The 22,200-nt window shown below is 37.6% G+C and overlaps 2 protein-coding genes across 3 annotated transcripts in view; both read right to left on the minus strand.

Annotated features, from left to right (window-relative positions):
* LOC112196369 (loganic acid O-methyltransferase) overlaps positions 1-12,962 on the minus strand; it is a 69,187-nt gene extending 56,225 nt beyond the window's left edge. Inside the window, exons 1-3 of one of the 2 annotated variants that reach the window (XM_024336692.2) lie at positions 12,889-12,962; positions 7,633-7,737; positions 6,545-6,966 (exon numbers count right to left, since the gene is read on the minus strand). In XM_024336692.2, coding sequence (XP_024192460.1) covers positions 6,545-6,966; positions 7,633-7,725 — 515 coding nt within the window. In that variant the 5' untranslated portion in view covers positions 7,726-7,737; positions 12,889-12,962. Of the gene's footprint in view, positions 1-6,544; positions 6,967-7,632; positions 7,743-12,888 lie in introns of both variants that reach the window. The other variant, XM_024336693.2, reaches the window with a different exon arrangement.
* A 7,917-nt stretch (positions 12,963-20,879) lies between these two features.
* Positions 20,880-22,199, minus strand: LOC112198371 (loganic acid O-methyltransferase). The gene is made up of 2 exons (XM_040517922.1): positions 21,746-22,199; positions 20,880-21,372 (listed from the first exon to the last, which is right to left on the minus strand). The coding sequence occupies exons 1-2, from the start codon at positions 21,902-21,904 to the stop codon at positions 21,034-21,036; spliced, it is 498 nt and encodes a 165-aa protein (XP_040373856.1). The 5' UTR covers positions 21,905-22,199; the 3' UTR covers positions 20,880-21,033.
* Between the last annotated feature and the right edge of the window lies 1 nt (position 22,200).

Genomic DNA, 22,200 nt, shown 5'->3' on the forward strand with positions numbered 1-22,200 from the left:
TAACAGTAGGTAAGTAGTAAATGCGTAATTAATGAGGAGAGATGAGAGAACCTTTTATAGGTGGGGAAGAGGTTGAGCTCTTCCATGTTTTCGATGTGGGACGGATGTGCTTCAGTTCCCAACTTTTGGAGCTTCTGATGCTAACTTGGCGCGGTGCATGGCGACGTGTCAGATGTGATCTGGGGGTGAGCCAGGGCTTAGGTGGTAGCCTGTTTGGCTGTGTTTCCGTAGGTCACACAGTTGGCGGTAGTTGTTACCGCTGGCTTTACCATGAGCGTGGCTCATTATAACTAATTATGCTTACAAATACTTATGTAAGTACATGTCCAATGTTCAAGCCATATATGGCCTTCAATCTGGTAAGCCATCTCCATTTAATATTTTATTGTTTATTTCTTTTATTCCTCTTTTATCCCTTTTCATTCAACTTACAGCACTTTTATTCCAATTATACCTTACCAATTATGGCTTATGGTGGCAAGAGGTATCAAAGATTCTCTAGAATGATAACATGTGATAAGCCATATATGGCTATATAGCCTATCAATTATAGGGTACGGTGGCAGATGCTCTTAGTAGTTTATATCAATTTACACTTGCTAATTAGCTTACCATTTGTCGTTTCCCCTATCAATATTTCCAAAGGATGACCTCAGCCTCAGGAGTAATAGCTCAGCCAGCTTAGACCACAGTTATTTGTTGTATTTTAAATGATTACTCGCAAGTGCACGAATCGATTGTAGTATAGTTAGTGCAAGCACGAAGTCGTTCCAACAAGGATTGAAACTCAAATTGATTCTAACTCAAATAACCAATTGAACACACAAATAAACAAACATTTGGGAAGATTGTGATGATTGAAATTATAACTAAACAACTAAGAATAGAAACAAAAGAATTGAGAGAATGGTTTTTTAGAAGGTTGAAAAATATGAGAGTTGAACGCTAAGACTTTGAATCCACGACCTAGTACTTCTACTCTATTGCTAGCTGACAACCATTGAATTCCCTAGATTTTATGTTAATGATTCCCGTACATAAGCCTTATTGATCCCGGACATATGCCAAAGTTCTTCTAACTTATGAATTCTAACTTATTGATCCCGTATAGAACTCAAGTAGCCAAACTATAATTTACTCCACTTAATGATCATATTCAAGCAAACATGTTCAACTCCATTAAGCACAAAGAACTAGGAAATCATGCAAACAAGAATATCGACTATGATCAAGCACTTGTATTCTCAATTCACAACTCTTTAATCACAAGATTGAATTATCTTTAGGCACCCTAGAAAACATCTACTCTTTGATCAAGCATCATGTTCTCCAACCAAATAACTCATAAACAAAACCTAGGTCTTATTGATCCCGAGCAAAGATTTTGAATAAAAGTTCTATTGAAACGGTGATTAAGAGTTTAACATAGAAATCAGAAATTCAATAGCAAACCAACTAAACAAATAGAATAGTCATACTAGAGGCTTCATCTCAGCCCTAGCTTAGAAGTTTAGCAAAAAGAAACAATAAAAATAACTAAGAAAAACATAGTAAAAGAGGAATAAAGATGGAGGTGACTCCTCTTGCTCTTGTTGCCTCTCAATCTGCTCTCTAGGCCACCTCCTGTCTCTAGACGTCCTCCCTTTCTGCCTTGTATGTCTCTTTTTAATTCCTACTTGACTTGGGCTTCTTAAGTCTTCTAGTCCAACTTGGAATAGATTTCTTCTCTCCAAAGAAACACAAGGTTATTATAGTCAACGCAAGAAATTACTCCAAGTATGTCAGATACGTTCAATCTTGTTCCATTCGAGTGCTAAGAACAACGGACTTGGGCCTCACAAGTCAGATTCCGAAAAGATATGCAAAATCCGTCAGAATCTGCCTTCCCAAACTAGGTTCACTTAAATCACCATAACTTCCTCCAGAAGAATGCGAATCCACTTCCGTAAAATTCCTCAGAAAGCTAACATCAGTATCTTTCCAGTGGTATAAGGCTCACCTGCTAATTCCTTGTGAGAAGGTACAGTTTAATCCGTGAAGTTGACGCACAGCAGAGCCAATTTTGGACGCTCAGGATAGCAAGCACCTTTTCAATCCTGCGTCTGACTTTAAGCTCCAAATCTTCTTTTCTCCAATTTAACCTACAAAACACAAATAAAAAGTAAATGACTCAAAGATGACAAGTTCTAAGCCTAGAATCCTACATTTAAGGGTATAAAAATGTATGAAATTATGAACTTATCATTATTATTACATCCACACTTGCTTTTTACCTTACCGGTTTTACTACTATTGCTCACTAGCTAGATGATTGAACTTTTGGTTATTCTATCAGAAATAGGCAAGAAGATTTACAGGTCAACTTTCACAATACTACATCCAAAGTTATAATTTAGATCATATTAGAATAACCATATAAATCTTGTACAATAATCAATATCCATCTACTTTTACAGCTACACCTAACCTTGATTATACAAGAGAATACGAAGAATGCTCAGAAAAAAGACAGTTCGAGTCTAGTTTGAGCCTTTTTGAGGTGTGACATTTACAGTTTTACACAACTAATATTTTCTTTTCATTCTTTTTCTTCCTTGCTTTGCCTCCTCTGTTTTGCTGATCATTCGTTCCACTAGCCAAAGTCGTCATTCCATTGTTCAAGCTCTTCCCACTTGCTTTCGTTAAATAATAGTTGTCATCACTTCGGAGATTTAGGAGGAGCAACTGGGGTAATGCTCCCTGTGCCAGTGATCCATTGTGGTACAAAAACCACACCTTTTGAGAACAGCGTATTGACCAAATCAGGATAACTGTTTCATACTGAAAAAAGTTTACTATTTGGATAATGGCGTATTTGGAGTTTTATACCATATGGTTTTTCAGCTGGCTGGCTCTGGTTTATTAAAGCTTTCCGCATAGTATTAGCGTGAGTTATAGCTTAACATTAGGAATAGAATATATTGTAGTTAGTACTTACCTTTTCTATGTGTGGTAGAGAATAGAGACGTAAGTCAATTGTATTCCTGTAATCCTCTTTATATACCTCCACTGTGAGATGAATCAAATATCAGAAAATTCATTCTCTCAATCTCGTTATATTTGACTTGGTATCTGAGGTAAAGTAATTAACCTGATGTCGACCTCCTGTCTGTAATATTTCCAGCCCAATCTGCATCTGTAAAGCCACAAACCTCAAGGATGTTGTTGTGTTTAGAAAACAATACTCCCCTTCCTGGAGCTAACTTCAGATACTTTATAATTCTCATAACAGGCTAACTACAATATATTCTATTTCTAATGTTAAGCTATGACTCACGCTAACACATAGTACTCCAACACATTTGGTAGCTGACAATTATACTCATTTTTAAGAGAAATATACATTTCTTCTCTAAGATATCTCAAATTCAAGATCTTACAATAACTGCATTTTGTGCACGAGTATACAATTATTACTTATGTTTGAAATGTGACTTTGTCATTGAAGCATATGCGGCAGTAGACAAAGTGGATACCAGAAGGGCTGCCTTTTAATCAACTTGGGTAAAAAAAATCAGATGCAACAAATTGAAATGTCTAAGGCAAGGTGATGGGGCCCACTTGCCCAACCAATTCAAGAGACAAATCTTACTTGCTCAATTGCCCGACCATGAAAAGGGGGACCACATCCACATTTGTATAAAAAATTGCTAAGTAATGCTACCAAGCCTATCATCCTCATTTAGTTTTAAAAATAAATAAAAATTTATTAACATACCATGATTTTATATTTAAAATTGGGAAAATAGTCCGTACGGTACCCGAATTTTTCCTCTTTATAACTTTTGGTACCTGAATTTCAAAAAATATCAGTTTGATACCTGAGGTTCTCAACCCGACAGAAGATTGGTACCTAAATCCGTTACGGAAGTTGCCAGCTGGCAATTTTAAACTTTAAATGACTGATTTACCCTTTGTTTTTTTTTTCTTAATTCTTCTTTTCTCATATAATAAAAAACAAAAAAACAAAAAAACAAAAGAAATATATATATATATATATAATTTTTTTTTTTACAGGAATATTCATCGTCACTTTTAAGTTCTTCTTTCTTCTTCTTCATTTCCATTAATCTGTGAGTGCCAACAGCAACAACAAGGATTGAATTTCTCTCTCTTTCCCCACTTCAACTTTGAACCATCTTCTTCAAGTTTCAGTCAAGAGAGAGAGAATCCATACACACCCAAATCATAAAATTCCAAACCTCTTCTTATCTTTCTGCGTTTCTTCCCCCTTTGCTTTTCTAGGTTTTCTTCCCCAATTTGATTCCAATCTCGTCCCACCTCAACTGTAATCAAAGTCCAAGACTTGATACTCTCATGTAAAGCTACTTGTGGCTGGTGATTATGGTGAAGAGTTTGAGATTGTTGCATGTAAGATCTGAGCTTGAATTGGAATCTGGGTTTTCGAAACGTTTCTAGTGTGCTTCTCAATCTTTGAAAACAATTAATTGTTTTACAATACAATTCTGAATTGGCCATGGTTTTTATGATTAGGTCTTGGGTGTAATTGATGGCAAGCTTTGTTCGACTAAGGCTCAGGTAATGGGTGTGATTGATTGAGAGATTTTTCTTTGATCTTTGATATGAAAAAGAGGGAGAAAACCTAGAAGACGAAGCAGAGTTGGAAACAGAGGAACCCACTATTCCATTAGCCCCAACTTCCTTGACCTCTTCTCTCGTCGAAAGGTAAAGCTTCAAGCTAATCTCGCCTCTGATATAAGAAAAGAGGCTTCTTTTGTCGAGATTATAAAGCTGAGAAATCTCCTCACCTTCTTTGGCAATATTGGACCTTGAAACTCTGACTTTACCCAGAAAATTTCTGCTATTGCCGGACCTCCTCTCGTGGAAAATGTTGACCTATATGGCTCTGTAGGGAAGATCAGCCACGTCCTTGACACGAAAGACTAGCTTCTCGTTCCAGACCGGGCTCCCTAATCAGAAATCCACAAACACAACTATCCAAAGCTCAACCCACCACCCATTTTCATTAGCAATCCACGTGATTAAGCTACCGCAAACAAACAAGTAACGCCAGCACCCAAAATCAAAACCCCCATTTGAATATTCAGAGTCGGTAATCCTTTTGGTTTGTTTTCGGTTTTACTCTGAAATTCAAGTGAGACTAAAACAATGGTGGTATAGAGAAGCGAAAGCTAACGAAACGGTTCGTTTTGGTGCTCAATTCTTGGTCGGAGACCAAACGGGGGAGCTCTAAAGAGAGAGAGAGAGAGAGAGGCGTGAAGAAACAGAAAGGATGAGGCGGGGAGAGGGAGGGAATAAACAAACCTGAAATGTGAATCGAGCAAATCGATGTCGGAGAGCAGCTCTGGACGAACCCAACCAATTCCAATTTTCGAAACGACGATGGGGTTCAGGTCCTTGTACTTGACCTGGGTTCGGAGCCTCTGGTTTTCAAATTCGATTTCGATGAATGGGGATGATGAGCCTTCGCCGTCCAACATGAGGTTGTGGGCCCCCACAACCTCCACCATAAGGCGTTCTTTGCCGGTACTGTTGCTCACAGTCATGGATGGGTTTTGGTGAGAAAACATAATCACAGTCATGTAATACCCAGATGAAAAAAGCCTTATTTTTTCCTTTTTCCAAGGTACCCAGATTGAATCCATGGACTTTGACGGGTTACAATTCCATTACAATTGATATTCAATAACTTGACAAATAACCATACCCAGCAATTAACACTAGTAGGTTCAATAAAGATTCAGAATACAGATAAGAAAAACAATGAAGGAACGATTGAATTGAAATAGAGGAAGGAGGAAGGGTGGTGGTCCTTTTTTTTTTTAATTGCAGATAGAGGAAAAATATATTTAGAGAAAAAAAATTAATGGAAGCCCTGAAGTGACGATAATACCCTTCAGTTGACGACCTTTGTAACGGAGGTAACGACCATATGTACCAATTCTCGGTCGGGCAAAGAATCTCAGGTACTGATTTGATATTTTTGTAAGTTCAGGTATCAAAAATTATAAGGAAGAAAAGTTCAGGTACGGTATGTACTATTTTCCCTTTAAAATTATACTTTGCCTATCCTTCGCCTTCCACTGCTGCATACAAAACATGAAAGCAGAGACGATTCATGTGAATAATATCAGCCTTTATATATTTTCAGCCTATAGGCCTTGCCTACTACTGCATATGCTCTGACAACTTGAAAAGCCTATTATATATGGAGCATTTTTTTATTATTTTTAGGCAAGAGAAACTTTTAACAAAACTGCAAAAAGCAACAGCAAAGGAGAATCAAATGGGCGCATATATAATCTAAGTATATAATTCACATATTCCACTCTCTCGTCATGCATGACAATCATCAACCTTACCATTTTTTGCCGATGTAGTTGATTTTGTATTATTTTAGTTGATTTTGTATGATTGCTTCTCTATGATATTGACATAATGTGCATGTCAGCATGAGTACTATACAATTGGTGATTAAATCTTGACATTCTTAGCATGAAAAATAGAAGGCAAGTCCCTGCAAGCCGGACTGTTTTTGTCCTCTACATCTTTTGGTACTTTAGAAAGCCATTGAAGAGCAAAAGAAGAGTGAAACAAGTGAATGGAAGCACTAGGGAATAGGCGACCGTAAAAAGAACCTGGAACTCCCGCAGCATAGTATTGCCTGTTGGAAGGGAGGGATTTGAAGAGCAAGTTAAAATCATTTGGGGTATGATCATTGAAGAAAACTTGAAATTCAGGGATTTGGTGATTCATGAGTCCTTGGCTTTGAAACTTGAGCTGTACAGCTTCAAGTATGTTTTCAACTGAAGAAAATGTATTAGGACCAACAGAGCAACCAAGATCCGCAATGTGAAAGGAGTTGGAAGGTAACAAAAGGTCTATGTCAAGCTGTTCTGCAATTCCTTTGGTAACAAGTTCTTTAACAGACTCCATTGCTTTTCTCTGCCAAAATAGATATTGTCCGATGTCATTGTTTAGTTCAGGGGATGCATAGTTTTCAAATTTGTTGTCAAGACCTGTCAGAATTACCTAATCTAGCTGCTTTTGGTTAAAGGAGCCACACATAAAATGATTATATCTTAGTAGTTATAAGTAATAAATATTCTAGGCTTCAAAACAATAATGAGATCATTATAATAGTCAACAATTGCAAATCCTATGGAGATATGAAAAAGTGTGACATGATGTTTGGGAACTCTTTCACAAATAAGCACTCAGAGGTTGAAAATGGTTTTCTGTAGAAGTTTGCGGTAAAGTCGTATTTTCTGGATTATAGAAGAAGACGTGAGCATATTTAGAGCAAGCAAAATTAAAGTACGAGTTTTTATAACAAAATTTTCTGAGAAAAGCTTTTTCAACGAAAAGTTATGTGCCGTGTGCTCGAATAGAGGTTACGACTAAACATACTCTGTTATGGCAAGGTAATTTTGTAAAAACAAAGCTCAAGGTTGTGGACTTCTTTAGGTATATTTTTATGTGCAATTTCAAGGCTCAGTCTCTTGACCAAGAGATTTTCCTACTGACCATACATGAAATGCTTACAATGAACTAAATATGAAGGTCGGACTAGGTAGACTTCATACAATCCGAACTACTATAAAAGAATACCTGGTAAGTAGAGTTCTTGGCATAGCTATCGGGGCCATCTCCACCTTTCATTGGATATCCTTCAGAAACATTTCGGATTTCCTCTGACGCCATCTCTTTTTTTCTCTGTGCTTCAAGGAAAAACGGAATTTACTGATCATCTTTGTAAAGGGCTATAGGCAATGAAAGATTTTAGGCCAATAGGAAGACTGATGATCGAATTTGTGAATTTAACAGTACATCGTGTCAAGACACGCACTACTAGAAATATGGCCTTTAGCCACAGCAGCATTGGGTACGACCAAGTATCTGTGGCTTTTATTAGTTCAATAGGGACGGTTGGTATTGTTTAGTGGCAGATATGCTGTTGGTGACTAAAATTAAAGTTTGGCAGCTAAATAAGATTTCGTCCGTCGCCTTAAGACCATCTGCCATCGTAGGGCATAACTCCATATATGGGGTATCATCACCTCCCACCGTAAGGCATCTCACGTTTTTCCAGAAAAAAATTTACCGTTTGGCAATAGGTTCAAGCCATATATGGCATTCAACTTGGTAAGGTATAGCACTTCAATTTTTTATTATTTCTTATTTTGTTCCTGTTTTGTCCCTCTACATTGAACGCACCTTATTTTTATCCCACATGTATCCTTTATTAATTTTAATTACACTTCTTTTTTCTTCTAAAATTTTATGCTTATAAATTTGTTAGTAATAAAATTTATACCATTATGAAGATCACAATGAGATCTTTTATTTGAGTCTAATATTGAATATATTTGGACTAAATTATCTTAATACAAAATAATGAATTATACCACTTTTTTCAATTATGCCTTATGACTTTTGGCTTACCGTGGGAAACTTTTGCTATGCTATTTAAAGGTTTCAAGGAATATTCCTTGATGGTAAGCCATATAAGGTGATATAGCAAGCCAATTATAGCCTACCGTGGCTGATGCTCTAAAGGGCTTGGGAAGAAGAGAAGCACACAAAATTTCAGATTCCGTCGCAGATTGTTAACTTCTCACGCGCGGATCCCACATTAATTGAATTGAAAATTCATTTTTTTGTGAGTTTTTTATTATTAAAGAATAAATTAATCTATCCGTCGCCCACTGGTTTCTCCGAGTGGTTTCGTATTATATAAAAGTTTCAGTCGCCTTTGTTTCTGTTTCCTCCCTCGGACTCTGACTGCGATCTTCAGCCTCCGACCAACGGCGAGTGACAACTCACCCACCAAACAATGCATCGGAGGAAGATGACCAAAATCTCGACAATTAATTCGTTGATTGTAGTTTCTCACAGCTACCCAGCCATATTGATTGTCGTTAGATCTGTCGGTCGGTGATCGCTGCTCTCCGGACACTTCCTAGCCAGAAGCCGACATCGGTGTCTGTCCCCGTGTCATGAACCTGTTCATTTTCTTAAGGTTTGTAACTAGTCAGATCTCTCCTCTGTTCAAGGATTCAGATCTGGATATTTTCTCTTTATTGATATGGATTTAGATAAGGATTTGCTAGTGTTTTTCTCTGTGGCTTCTATTCTAGCACCGGATACAATTAGATTCACGTCATCTAATAGGATATGAAGATTGAAGATCGAGCTAGGTGATCTGGTCTCTTCAGAGTCTTATCTTTGACCCTTATAGTTGTTTAGTTTGATTACAATTGTATCTGATAGGTCTGACTTGAATTTATTTATACCAACGTTTTTATAATCAAATATATCAATTAAGCATAAAACTTCTTCCTGCGCTAATTTTCTCTCCTGGGCCATTTGATTATATGGCTTTGAAAGTGGGTATCTTGGTTTTGCGTCATGGATTGAGATAAGCATACAAAATCAGGTATCTGATGATGTGTTAGAAAATTAATTTCTGCTTTCCAGTCGATTTTGGATTTGGTTCATATATACAGTGCTCCATAGACATCTCTGTGACGCTAGTTTGTATGCCTTTCTATAGCCAAGTGAACGTACTCTACTTATGCAGATAGTGAAGCTGCATATAAGTGTCTCAAAGAGAGATATGGGACCAAGCAGGAGGACATAATCCTCTATGGTCAATCTGTCGGAAGTAGCCGTACTGTTGATTTTGCTGCCCGTTTGCCTCGACTAAGAGCAATTGTGCTGCATAGTCTGTTATTAGAAGATAATCGAGCTGGTGAGCGAGTCACTGTTGATTCAAGGAAGAAAAATCCTGCAGATTTTGCTTTATGGAAGGTAGTGTCTTGAACTCAAGAACTGATGGTAGCTATTGGTTCTGCTCTCTTATTTTTGTTTATTAGTTCAACTGCAGAAGTTTAATGAAATCTTTTAATGTTACAGTGTGCAAAGGAAGGTGAACCCTTCTGGGACAATCCATGGGCACTGGAAGACCTGGTTGGCATATCGAGTGCAGTGCCATGAGTACTACTTATCTGGGTTACTCTTTTGACATACATGGTGGAGGGATGGACCTTCTGTTTCCCCCACATGAGAATGAAATTGCTCAGAGTTGTGCTGCTTGTAAACAAAGTTATATAAGCTACTGGATACACAATGGTTTTGTCACTATAGACTCTGAAAAAATGTTCAAATCGCTATGGAACTTCTTTACAATTCGACAGGTACGAGTGGTCACAATTTTTTCTTCTAACTTGTTGGGAACCATCATTCTAATGGTTGAGTATCTAGCTTTAGAGTCAAATTCTTGTCTGATTTAATGCTTACGTTTTAAATATTTGATATTTCAGGTAAAGTGACTCGGACACCAGCTCGATTATCCTCTATGTATTCTGTGAAGTGCAGTTGTTGGTTTGATATCCACATGGTGATGTCCTTTAGCTGATGAGTATTATCAAATTACTTTATCTAGATAATATTGAAGCCTGTGTATGTGTCCCTAACATGATTTTTATTTAATGTGCAGAACATTGATAAATTCCCTCTGGTGAAATATCCTGTGCTGGTAATACATGTAAGTACTTGGATATGTTATTTCTGCATTTTCTTCTATTGTTGACCCCTCAATATAGGGAACTTGTGATTGTTTCTGAACATGTTATTCTTCTAATACAGAGAAATTGTTTTTGCAGGGTTATGTGAACAATTTGATGCAAGGGAGAAGTTACAGCAGTCAATGGAGGATTGTTCAGCATCATTGGGAGTATTCAATGTCTAGTAATTGACTTTGTAAATTTTCATTTAAGTGTAGGGTAGGTGTTGAGACCATGTACGTAACATTTTGGGTGTGGTATAACGAAAATTCTGCTATCCACCTAGGTGAGGGTCACCTGGTGACGTGGCAGAACAAGAGCCACTCATTTCATTTTGGTTTCTGGAAGGTTGGGAATTTGCCGTTAGTCCATTACAGCCGTTACCGTTTCTTTGGAAACAGGTGCAAGGTAAAAACAAAAAAAAATCAAATGATGGAGGCAGGTTGATTGGGTAAAAGTAGGTAGATGAGTGGGGGAGTGGTGAGATTGAAGACTCGTCGTCCTCAGCTGCAAATTAGACCCCTCTGACTCTTTCTTCTATCTCACCTTCTCTACTTCTTCCACACCCAAATCGCTAAGAAATTACTCGTAGGCTATTTATGCAGGAGTAACCCTTAATTCTTCGCTTCCGCTCCGATGGGAATTTGAAGATTCTCCAGATATATATATATATATATATATATATATATTAATTGCTTGGTTGTTTTTGATTACTGGAACATGCAAAGTCATTGATCTTGAGCAATTTTGGTTAGTGGAATATCAAATCCCCTACCCCTTCTACGTTTACACATACCTCGATTTCGATTTCGGATTTCGTTTCTCAAGCCCGGTCATTTTTCATTCTTCAGCGCCGCCCCCTAACCAAACAATCGGATCCAAATTGACGGGGACTTTCTCAGAAAAGCGGTATTCCGATGGAGGGGATTTGTGGAACTCTACTCTTGCTGTGGACGAAGACCTACTCTTGCTGCCGTCTGTTATTGGCTTATTGCTCGGTTTCGGTTTGCAGTTTGGAGCCGTGGCTGGATGGTGACTGCGAATGAAAACTGAAAACGAAAACGGCGAGTCTCCTATAAACTCAAAACAGCCCTAATGTTAATTTTTATAACCATGTTTTGGTTTCAGCATTGTACCGTCAGCGCGTGTACCCCACGCGATGTTAAAGGACGGCAGGTGACCCTCACCTAGGTGGATAGCAGAAGCTCCGGTGGTATAATAGAATAGTATATTCATTCCCGATACAAGAGTTGTATGTGGGCCCATGGATGAGAAACCAGAAAAGATTTCTTGAATTCACATAAGTGGTATTGGTATCAGATGGCCACAGATCTGAATCTTAGAAACATTAAAAAAAAAAAAACTGATACTGTTCATTGTCAGAGTGGAGAGGAAGAAGCGCGTGAAATTGTGAAGGGCAATTGTATCCAAGCTGCCACGGACAGCTTTTGTGGTGCCCAAATTGGAAAATCTCAAAATGGAGTCTACACAAATCATCTCGGACAGGAAATCTGTGGCTAAAGATCAATAGGCACAAGAATCTGTCCCTAATACCATCAATGGCCATGAAATCATGGCTGTGGCCATAGGCCATATTTCTAGTAGTGACGGTTGAATGTGAACATAATAAAATTTAGAAATTAAGTATATGAACCCTTTCATCAAAACAATACCTAATTACTTTTGCAGAGAAAAAGCTGAAAGTATACTTGGGAGTTCTTTTGCATGCAGAGAAGAAACAAAAACAAAAGGGTACTACATATTGGTCTCGTGTCAAATATCAGCTATGTTAAGTTGTTAGACTGACTAAACATCTTGCATTTAGACATTATAGGGCAACCTAGCTCAAAGTTCCGTTCAAAAGAAACTTTCCACAGGGTCTGTCATTGTAAAAAAACTTGTAGAAATATCAAGATATTATTTGTCAAGGGAAATTCACACTTTGATCTCCACCAAAGGTGCAGGCTAGACAAAAAATGCCAAAAATTTGTTAAGCAAAGAAAATTGTTCTGTAAGGGATTACAAAGGTACAATATGCCCACAATGTATAGGTTAGGCAAAAATTACGAGTAAGAGAAGGTAGAAATTGAAGAAATGTACGGCAGATCAACAAGAGTCGAATAGTTCTCGTTGTTGATCTGCTTAGGATGATAGCCTTGTCAGTCGCCCTTTGTTCCAGTACTTAAGTAATCAGTAGCAAATCAAGACAATGACAAAGAAAGAGCAAACAATGATGAATGATATATCATATATGTATATATAATACATAAGATTCTGTATGAATTTTATATGCTCTTTCCTCTGCTTTTATCCCTCGGCTTCAGTCTACGTTTACTCACTTTCTTCTAAACCTTGATATGGATTACATATGTTTCATACTCTCATTCTTATAGAGAAAACGTACTAGACAAATAAATATAATTAAGTTTTCACTGTTGGCAGCATTGTATGGATCATCTGCTAAAGTCATACAAAATTATCTAAAATATTGCAAATTCAACTATATCTACCGAGAATGTTAAGGATAATGACTGTCATGCACGACGAGAGTTGACCATTGCAATTCAAGTAAGACTTATATAAACTTTGTTGATCCAATTTTTTAATTAGTTTCCTTATTATAACATTTAACAAACAAAATGGATATAAATTGTTTAAAATCATAGTTTCAGTTTACATTGATGTCTGCTGATTTGATAGTGGGAACATTCGTACTTCCTAATCTTTAAGGTAATAATGGGATATTGACTACTTACACAATTTCAGCCTAAAAATTGTCTACTTACTCAACTAACAAGTTTTTAATCCCATTTATCCAATTTAAACATCAATGACGATTTTGCCCTCATTTTAATTAATAAACTACACTCCTCTCTCTCTCTCTCTCAAATTCCACTCTGATTCGACTTCCGCTGGCGCTAGCGACATCATAATGGGGTTGGCGGTGATGACAAAGGGGTGAGGAGCTTTTTTGGTGACTTTAGAAGAAGTTCAACCTCCGGCAATGATCGGATTCAAACCGAGAGGATCTGAATTGGATCCTGCAGCAGATTTCTCAAGTACCAATCCAATTGAAGAAGCCTCACCATGTACTCGTCCTCGTCGAGCCAGAAAAAGTTCCATGCTCAGAGCTTGGAGACTTTAGCGATTAGTTTCGCTCCCTTGTGCAATTCGACGGCGATGGACTCAATCTTGTTGTTTTGATCGTCAAAAATTTGGTGGCCTTGTCGAATGGGCTGGATGATTTTAATTCTCAAGGAATTGAGTGGGTGACTTGATCGTAGATTTTTTGGAACGCCGCTTCATTGTCGCCACTGCCATGATGATGATGATGATTCAGAAACTCTTTTTTTTTTGGGAATGAGAAACTCTTGTCTTCTTCTATCTCTATCTCTCTGAATTTGATAATCCAACTTTTATATATATATATATATATATATATATATATATATATATAGGATTAGTGTTCTAGGATGGAGATGTCGGCAACAATTGATGGATGTGTGGGTCTGTTTTCACCACCTCTGTGAAAATCCGAAACAAAGCGAATAAAAAGATTACTGAGGGGCAATAAAAAGATTATTGGGGGTAATAAAATGTTTATTGGGGCAATAATAAGATTATTTATTTGGATAAACCTCCTAAAATTTTCAAAATTAAAAATATCTTCATTTTTAACTAATTATTGATCCCCAATAAACTTGTTATTATGGGGCAATAAATTTTTTATTGGGGGCAATAATATTCTTCGGTGACCTATAAGATCTCCGGCGAATAATGAACGGAATCCCGCGACTGGTGACCGTAGTCTGACGACCGAAGTCCTGTGAAGTCTCCATTGACTTGGAGAGTGACAAATAGAGGGAGGCAAAATTGTCTCAAAAATATACAAGAAATAATAAAAAAAAACTTAATTGGGTATTAGGGCAAAAAATATGTAATTTGTTGGGTAAGTGGGAAATCTTATAAGATGCTTGGGTAAGTGGGGTTAATGTAGCTCAAAATTGGGTAAATGGACATTTTCCCATACTTTAACTCTTACAGAAAGTCTGGAAAAAAAAATGCAGCAACTGTGTTGGCATGGTCCTAAACTAATTAACCGAATTTAATTCAATTTATCATTGTAATACTTACTATTGCAGAAACGGTCTGGAAAAAAAAAAGTCAATCTAGTATCATGTGTAGAATGTTGAACTAGACAAGGGTCTGAAACTAAACAATTGAATTCTCAAAGTGAACAGAACAACCCTGCAAATTGAACCTTTTTTTTTCTGTATATGATATGCAGCAATTGAATATGAAATATCACAAGTGAAATACTTGAACACGATCCTAAATATGAAATATCACCACACAATAAGAAACAAACAGGTGTTATTGACATGGCCTAAAGGTCACATCTTATAGTGATCCTATGGAATACAACTGCATTTGATTTGCATCATTGCTACAAGCAACTGTATGTGCTCATCACACTTATTCTTAATTATGTGCTAGATTCAGAACATATTGAAAAATTTTTTCCTATTCAATATGTTCATTTTCCATTACAACATGAAATTGAAAACCAGCACCAGCAACCAACGCATCATTGATGTAATTATAATTAAAGAAAAGCCCATCAAAGGAAAATCACAAATTCAAGAACTTCACATACAAATTCAGAAAACAGATGAAGATTGGAAAGAAGAAATTAAAGAGACAATAGATATCAACAAAAGGGAGAAAAGCTGAGTCCATGAAAACGTTGTTGGAACAAAAGATAACAATGGGCGTGAGGGTGATTGAGGGGAGTGAAATTTGCACTCCCCCATCTTATTTTAATATTTTTATATATTCTGATTACATGATTTTCCCATATTACCCTTATTATTATTATGTCTTCCACTAATTTCTGATGCTCTCATCTCTCTCTCTTCTTTCTTTAACAATGATCTGTCTGCTCTTCTTCTTCTTCTTCTTCATTATCTTTTCTATTTCAATCCTATTTGTGGACTCATTTGGAAGACTGATGCTGTTAGAAACAAAGAAAGATGACAAACAATCTAAGGGAAAAGTTCACCGATCCCGTTTGAAAAATTGATGTTTCTTCCCCAATTCGAAAATTTCTTGGTGTAAAGATCAACTAACTTTTCCTCTATTATCAATCTCTATGAATCTTCATGATGCAGGAGCATATAGGGATCAACTGAGTGACTTTAATATCAGCCAAAATCAAGGCAACAATAAATGTAGCAGCAAATTAGTATTGATTTCTTTCTAATATATTTATTTGTAATTGCATAGATTTAGCGGTATTTTTATTATTAATTGGATAGATGTGATATTCTTTTTGTAACTTTCTATTTATTACTTTTCCTTATTTTGATTTGACTCTTATGCTATTTAAGTAAGAGTTTGTCATCTTTGTAGGGGAGTTTTTTCTGACATTATAATGAAAATATAGCCGCTTTTCAGCTGTCTATACTGAGTTGTGTTCTTCTTATTTCTGGTGACGTGTGCTATTAGTTTTAGGACCCATCCCCCATCAATTTGGCATCAGAGCTCTGGTGAGAGCGTGGTGGATTCCGTGACTCGAAGCAAGCTTGATCGGGGAGGTTCTTGAATGGAGGGTCATTATAGCAACGACATGGAGGAAATCAAGATGATGATTCAACAACTTGCAGAACGTATCAATCGCATCGAAACTCGACGCCTAGGAGGTAAGAGTTACGATGAGGAGAGAGACGTTTATCAGTGTGTCACTTGCATCGAAACCTCTTGCCAAGACGGTGTGGGTTTTGACGGGGAGGGAGACGTTGGCCCTTTTCATCACAGTGCTCTATTGTGTGAATCGGACGAAAAGGTGGAACCGGTTAGTTTCGACTATGAAGGTTCAAATACTATCTTTAATTTTTCAGTTGATAAAAGTTTGGAAAAGGAAAATAAAGATGGAGTTGTGGATTTTAGTTTGCCACCAATTTATAATTGTTTTTGTGAGGCTTGCAGTGGCAATTGTGATGATCAGATTTGTGATGGAAATTGTTTGGAGGTTGAAGGTAATATTGATGAACATGGTAGCAATACTATTGATAAAGGGTCTGAGCTAGCAGTAGGAAATATTACTATGCACATGCAAGGAATTGATCCAATTATACAAGTCGATGAAGCTACTGTACCATCAATTGAAGTGGAAGACCTATACCCATATATAGGTATTGACGAAATTGATGTGGGTGAGAGGATTGATGATATGAACTCAAACCATGGTCATATTGGTGATGCCAATGTCGGTTTCAGTATTGGACTTCCAAGAACTAGGCATGAGCCGGATTCAATCTTGGATGAGAGTACTACAAGTGTGAGTTTTGGAGGCATTACCTACAAAATAAATGTTCACAGATCCGTCGATTTTGTTGGGTTTAATGTTTTCAATTTTCACATTCCCAAGATATTAGTTGATATTGTCAATCAGATAAAAAATGGTGGTAAAAGTTTTGAGTTGGCAAAAACCAAATCTGTCAAGTCAAGATTAGGAAGGTATTCTAAATATTTATTTATTTGGAATGGACGATTCCAATTGCAGGCTAAACGATTGACCATGATTTGTATGCAATGGATGATTTTGCTAGGATTCTCTCTAATTTGTGGCTTGAATTCGAGGACGAATTCTTTCCAACCAGGGGAGTTTGATGCAGGAGCATATAGGGATCAACTGAGTGACTTTAATATCAGCCAAAATCAAGGCAACAATAAATGTGGCAGCAAATTAGTATTGATTTCTTTCTAATATATTTATTTGTAATTGCATAGATTTAGCGGTATTTTTATTATTAATTGGATAGATGTGATATTCTTTTTGTAACTTTCTATTTATTACTTTTCCTTATTTTGATTTGACTCTTATGCTATTTAAGTAAGAGTTTGTCATCTTTGTAGGGGAGTTTTTTCTGACATTATAATGAAAATATAGCCGCTTTTCAGCTGTCTATAATGAGTTGTGTTCTTCTTATTTCTGGTGACGTGTGCTATTAGTTTTAGGCCTATGTTTTAGGACCCGTCCCCCATCACTTCACTTGTCTATTGATTAAACAAACCCAAAAACCTTTCTCCCACTTGCTCTCAAAATCTCGATTTTCCTCTCAATAAAATGGGTTTTCTGTTTTGAATTGAAACTCAAATATAAAGGCCTGCTCATCTAATGGACAGTTTTTAAGGGACTGTGAAGGACAAGTGAATCTGACGGCTGAAAACAAATGTACAGTTTTAAGTTATTATAATTTCAGCTTTTATATTTAATACATGTGGTTTAGATGCATTTGTACCTCATAGTCCCTTAAAATTGTCCCTTAGGTGAGCAAATCTGCTCAAATATAAAGAGCAAAAGTGCTAAACCCATAAAGAAAGTAACAAATTTTGGAGATTGATGACTCAAATATTGGGAATAATCTGAGCATGAAATTGGGTGTTTGTGATCCTTGTTCAGTGTATTCATTGGGCAATGAATCTGGGAAGTTTTGTTTAATTTGATCAACTACTTTTGGTCTTGAAGATTAGGCTGTTGGTATCATATCCTATATAAAGTTTCTCTCTAATAATCGACATCTACTCTCTTGATATTTTCTTTTCAGTTTTTCTTCCCTTGAGAGTCCCTCAATCTATTAAAGAAAACCTGAGAATCTCAGAGATCAAGTTCAAAAAATAAGGAAAAGTAGAGAGAAAGAACTGTAAATTTTGGAAGATTTAAGGGGCAATTGTGGAACAGCAAAGAGATGAAGTGTATAGATAATATTAAAATAATAATAGGGAGTGCAGAATGTAATTCGGGGAGTGCAAATTTCATTTCCCTTGATTAAATAACAGAATTACAAAAATACCTTAATTGAAAATTAACGGGTCATGTCATGCGGGTCCTGGGTTGGATTCAGACTGATTGCCACGAATCTAAAATGCCTCAAAGCTTTTTCATGTGCAAAAAGTCACAGTGCATTGCCTAACCCTAATCTTGATACAATTGCATCATCATGTTGCTTCCCGAAATCCCAAGTAACATAGTTGGAGCAAACTCGATAGGTAAAATTAATTTAGGGTTCTTGACCCAAAGCACAAAATCAGGCTAATTCTTTCTCACATACACCACCAAGAGTTTTGAATTCTCTTCTACCCAATTCAGTGTTAAATGACAATTTTAACCTCCAATTAATTAAAAAATTACAACTACTCATTCAGACTCTCTCCCCCCCCCCTCTCTCTCTCTCTCTCTCTCTCTCTCTCTCTCTCTCTCTCTCTCTCTCTCTCTCTCTCTCTTCTGCGCCTCTCTCTCTCTCTCTCTCTCTCCTCCATTTGGCCGGGCTCGAAGTTGTCGATGTGGCGCTTGACGACAACGTTTTGGTGGTGGTGGGTGGAGAAATGGTAAGAGTCATTGTGATGAGACTGGGCTTCACCGCCGGAGGCACCTCAAACTCTCTCCCAACCTCATCGCCTCCTCTTTCCCTCCTCAACTGAAGCCAAAGACGCTGCTCTCAGGGAACTCCTCGAAGCCGAAGACGATCGCGACTCTTCTGTTCGTCGCCGGTCCGGGATCCGAGCCATATCGAGTGCCTTTCGTGGTACTGGAAATCAATGATGTAAATCAATTCTGGGTGCCCAAATCATATTTTTTTTTAAATAATGGACAGAAGGATGAAAAAATATTTTTGAATGTGTATTGGGGGGCAATAGACGTTTTGAATTGATGTAATTTTTTTTTTGTTCTTTAATCAAAGTTTTATTTGTCTAATTTTAAGAAAATTAGTTTCCATTGCGGTGACCGAAAGTTCGACTCGGGGCTAATAGACGTCCATTTGGGGGGGGGGGGGGCAATAGATATGGCCTCTATTGCCCCTCTATTGGGGGGCAATAGACGTCTATTGAGGGCAATAAACCTTTTCGGTGACCTATGAGATCTTCGACGACCTCTTTGCGGACCTCTGGCGAGGTTTCAGGAAAGTCCGGTCGGCGGTGGCCGGTGACCGGAATCTGGCGACTGGAATCCGACGACCGGTGACGGAGCTCCGGCGAAGTTTCTTATGGTTTCTCTCTCTCTCTCTCTAAGTAACACATGGGTGAGGGTAAAATGGTATTAAAAAAAAGAAAAAACAATAAAAAAATTATGGAGTATTAGGAAAGACTTCCTTAGAGCAAGTGTAGCGGTTGCACTTTGACTGGGCTAAGGGAGGGATTTGCTGATGTGTTGACCGGGTAACTGAATTTGTTGCTTCCACCGGTCTTGCTTTGCCCAGCCAATTGTTGGCTGTTCTTGATTGAGGCAAAAAAAAAGGCAACCAAATGACTAAATTCTTGACTCGGGGTGAGGGGCAGCCAGCTCAGCTGTGGGCATAACGTGGCAGACGTCGTCTCCTTTCCATGAAGCATGACGCGCTGAAGTAGGGCAGTGGAGGACGAGACGTTGACGCGTGGCGCCGCAATTAGGCAGGATTTGACGCCCAGTTGCCGAGAGGATGCCGGAAAACTGGAATTCTGGCCGGGTCATGTCGCACGGCTGTGGGAGACCTTCGATCTCCTTCTGGGCTGAGTGGTGAGGTGAGGCACCACTGTGGGGAGGACGAGCGGGCCGAGGCGAGCCCGTATGGCCCGGGTCCGCTGCCGGAGGACGCACGACGGCGCCGGAAAACTCGGGTCAAGTCGGTTGGGACCCGACGGCTCTAGGAGACGAGGAGGAGAGAGAAGAGAGAGTTTCAGGGGTGAAAGTGAAGAAAAGAAGAAAAATCTGTCCTTATAAAAAAGGACCATAAATTTTTGCTATTTATAGAAAATTTTCAAATTTTCAAAAATTTATAACTAATTCATACGAACTCCGATTTTTGCATTACACATATGCACGAACTCGTATCGATGATCTCTATAACTTTCATGAAGGAAGTTTTCCCAAATTATGTATGTGTAAAAAGTCGATTTTCGAGACCCCCCTAAAATTTTTCCTAACATCACACACCCAAAAAAATTATTTTCAATGAACAGTTAAAAAATATAATAATGAACAGTCTTGACCGGTTAAGAAAAAAAAAGGGTGGAAACCCATGTCCAGTGGCAGTGAATAGTAACTTGACTGGTCGAATTCTTGACTTCTAGACTTTGCCTTTTCTTGACTACGGGTGAACTTGCTCTTGGAGTGTTTTGGATAAGGGTGAATTAAAAAAACTTAATGGAGTAAGTGAAAAAAAATTCCTAGAAATGGGGTAAATGGACAAAAACCCATTAATTTATTCTCATATATATATATATATATATATATATATATTCATAACATTATTGATAACATATATACAAACTGTGCTTAAACTAAAGTGTACACATCTATTCTCTTTTTATTCTCATGTCTCAAAAGTAAAACCAGATACATTGGTTTTCAAGATATTGATGGAGTCACAGGATCATAATCCTTGTTTGAAGCAGCATGTGCAAATTATTTTTCCTTGCGCTTAAGCACGACAAGAAAGCTAGTTGTCTTCCTTGGCTTAAACATGGAGAGTTCTTCCTCGAGTTTCTTGCCATACAAGTCGAAGAGCTCATTTGTGATTTTTTTTCCAAATTGCTGTTTGATGAGTCCCTCGAAAGCGGCTCTCCCATGAGCTGCAAATTGTTTTGCATTTAAGACAGCATCATCAGCTAAAACACGAGGTAATGTTTCCAATGTCTCTATGCTAAAAGATCCATTTTGTTCTACAACTGCCTCCAGTTCTTGGGGGCACATGGAATACATTGGTATGTTGAATGAATATAGTTTCTCTTCGCTAATTACTCCCTGCATAGAAGAAAAGCCAACACATAGTACCGAAGAAAATATTTGTTATTTGATACATATGGGCAAGAATATTTGAGTATAGAAATTATAATACATAAAATGTCCAAATTCTTTTACATGGTTTCCGAGTTGTGGCATTACTTGGGCTAGAATACTTCTCTTAATGGGTTGTAATGCTATTATAATTCAGTTAAAGAAGTACGTACGTATCTTCTTCCATTTCACATATACACAGATTTTTTTGGGCCCTCATACAAATTTCCATTTTTGTCTAAACTATTAGTTTCTGTCTAATAAGCAGTTTTAGGATCATAATGACCTGCCTATATACATAGTAGTAGAATGTTGAGCTTAGAGAGTTCAAATTTGTTACCTTTTTAACCATGTCAATTAGACAGGCTTCTATGAGTCGTAAGGTCAAATATGCCACAGAATGAGAAAGAGGGGTACCCTGTGGGTAGCCAGGAATGATAAGTACCATTAGTCCTCCATACACAAGTTCTTGTGCCCTAGCATGCAGAAAAGACTCCATGTTCTTAGCATATTGAGCTTTATAAGCCCTTACTGCTTCATCAGTCGAACTGAGGTAATGAATCCGTCCTTTATTCCAAGCCGGACAGTTTTTGTCCTCTAAAACTTTTGGTACTTCAGAAAGCCATTGAAGAGCAAAAGAAGAGTGAAACAAGTGAATTGAAGCACTAGGGAATAGGCGGCCGTAGAAAGAACCTGGAACTCCCACAGCATAGTATTGCCTGTTGGGAGGGAGGGATTTGAAGAGCAAGTTAAAATCATTTGGGGTATGATCATTGAAGAAAACTTGAAATTCGG

The sequence above is a fragment of the Rosa chinensis genome, chromosome 4 (assembly GCF_002994745.2).
Source record: "Rosa chinensis cultivar Old Blush chromosome 4, RchiOBHm-V2, whole genome shotgun sequence".
Classification (NCBI taxonomy): domain Eukaryota; kingdom Viridiplantae; phylum Streptophyta; class Magnoliopsida; order Rosales; family Rosaceae; genus Rosa; species Rosa chinensis.

What these genes read in the sequence shown, in the direction of transcription:
- LOC112198371 (XM_040517922.1), bottom strand. Translation starts at nt 21,904, where the DNA reads ATGGAGTCTTTTCTGCATGCTAGGGCACAAGAACTTGTGTATGGAGGA. An exon ending in TAATTGACATGGTTAAAAAG is followed by an intron (nt 21,373 to 21,745) that starts GTAACAAATTTG and finishes TCTTCTATGCAG; the next exon opens with GGAGTAATTAGCGAAGAGAA.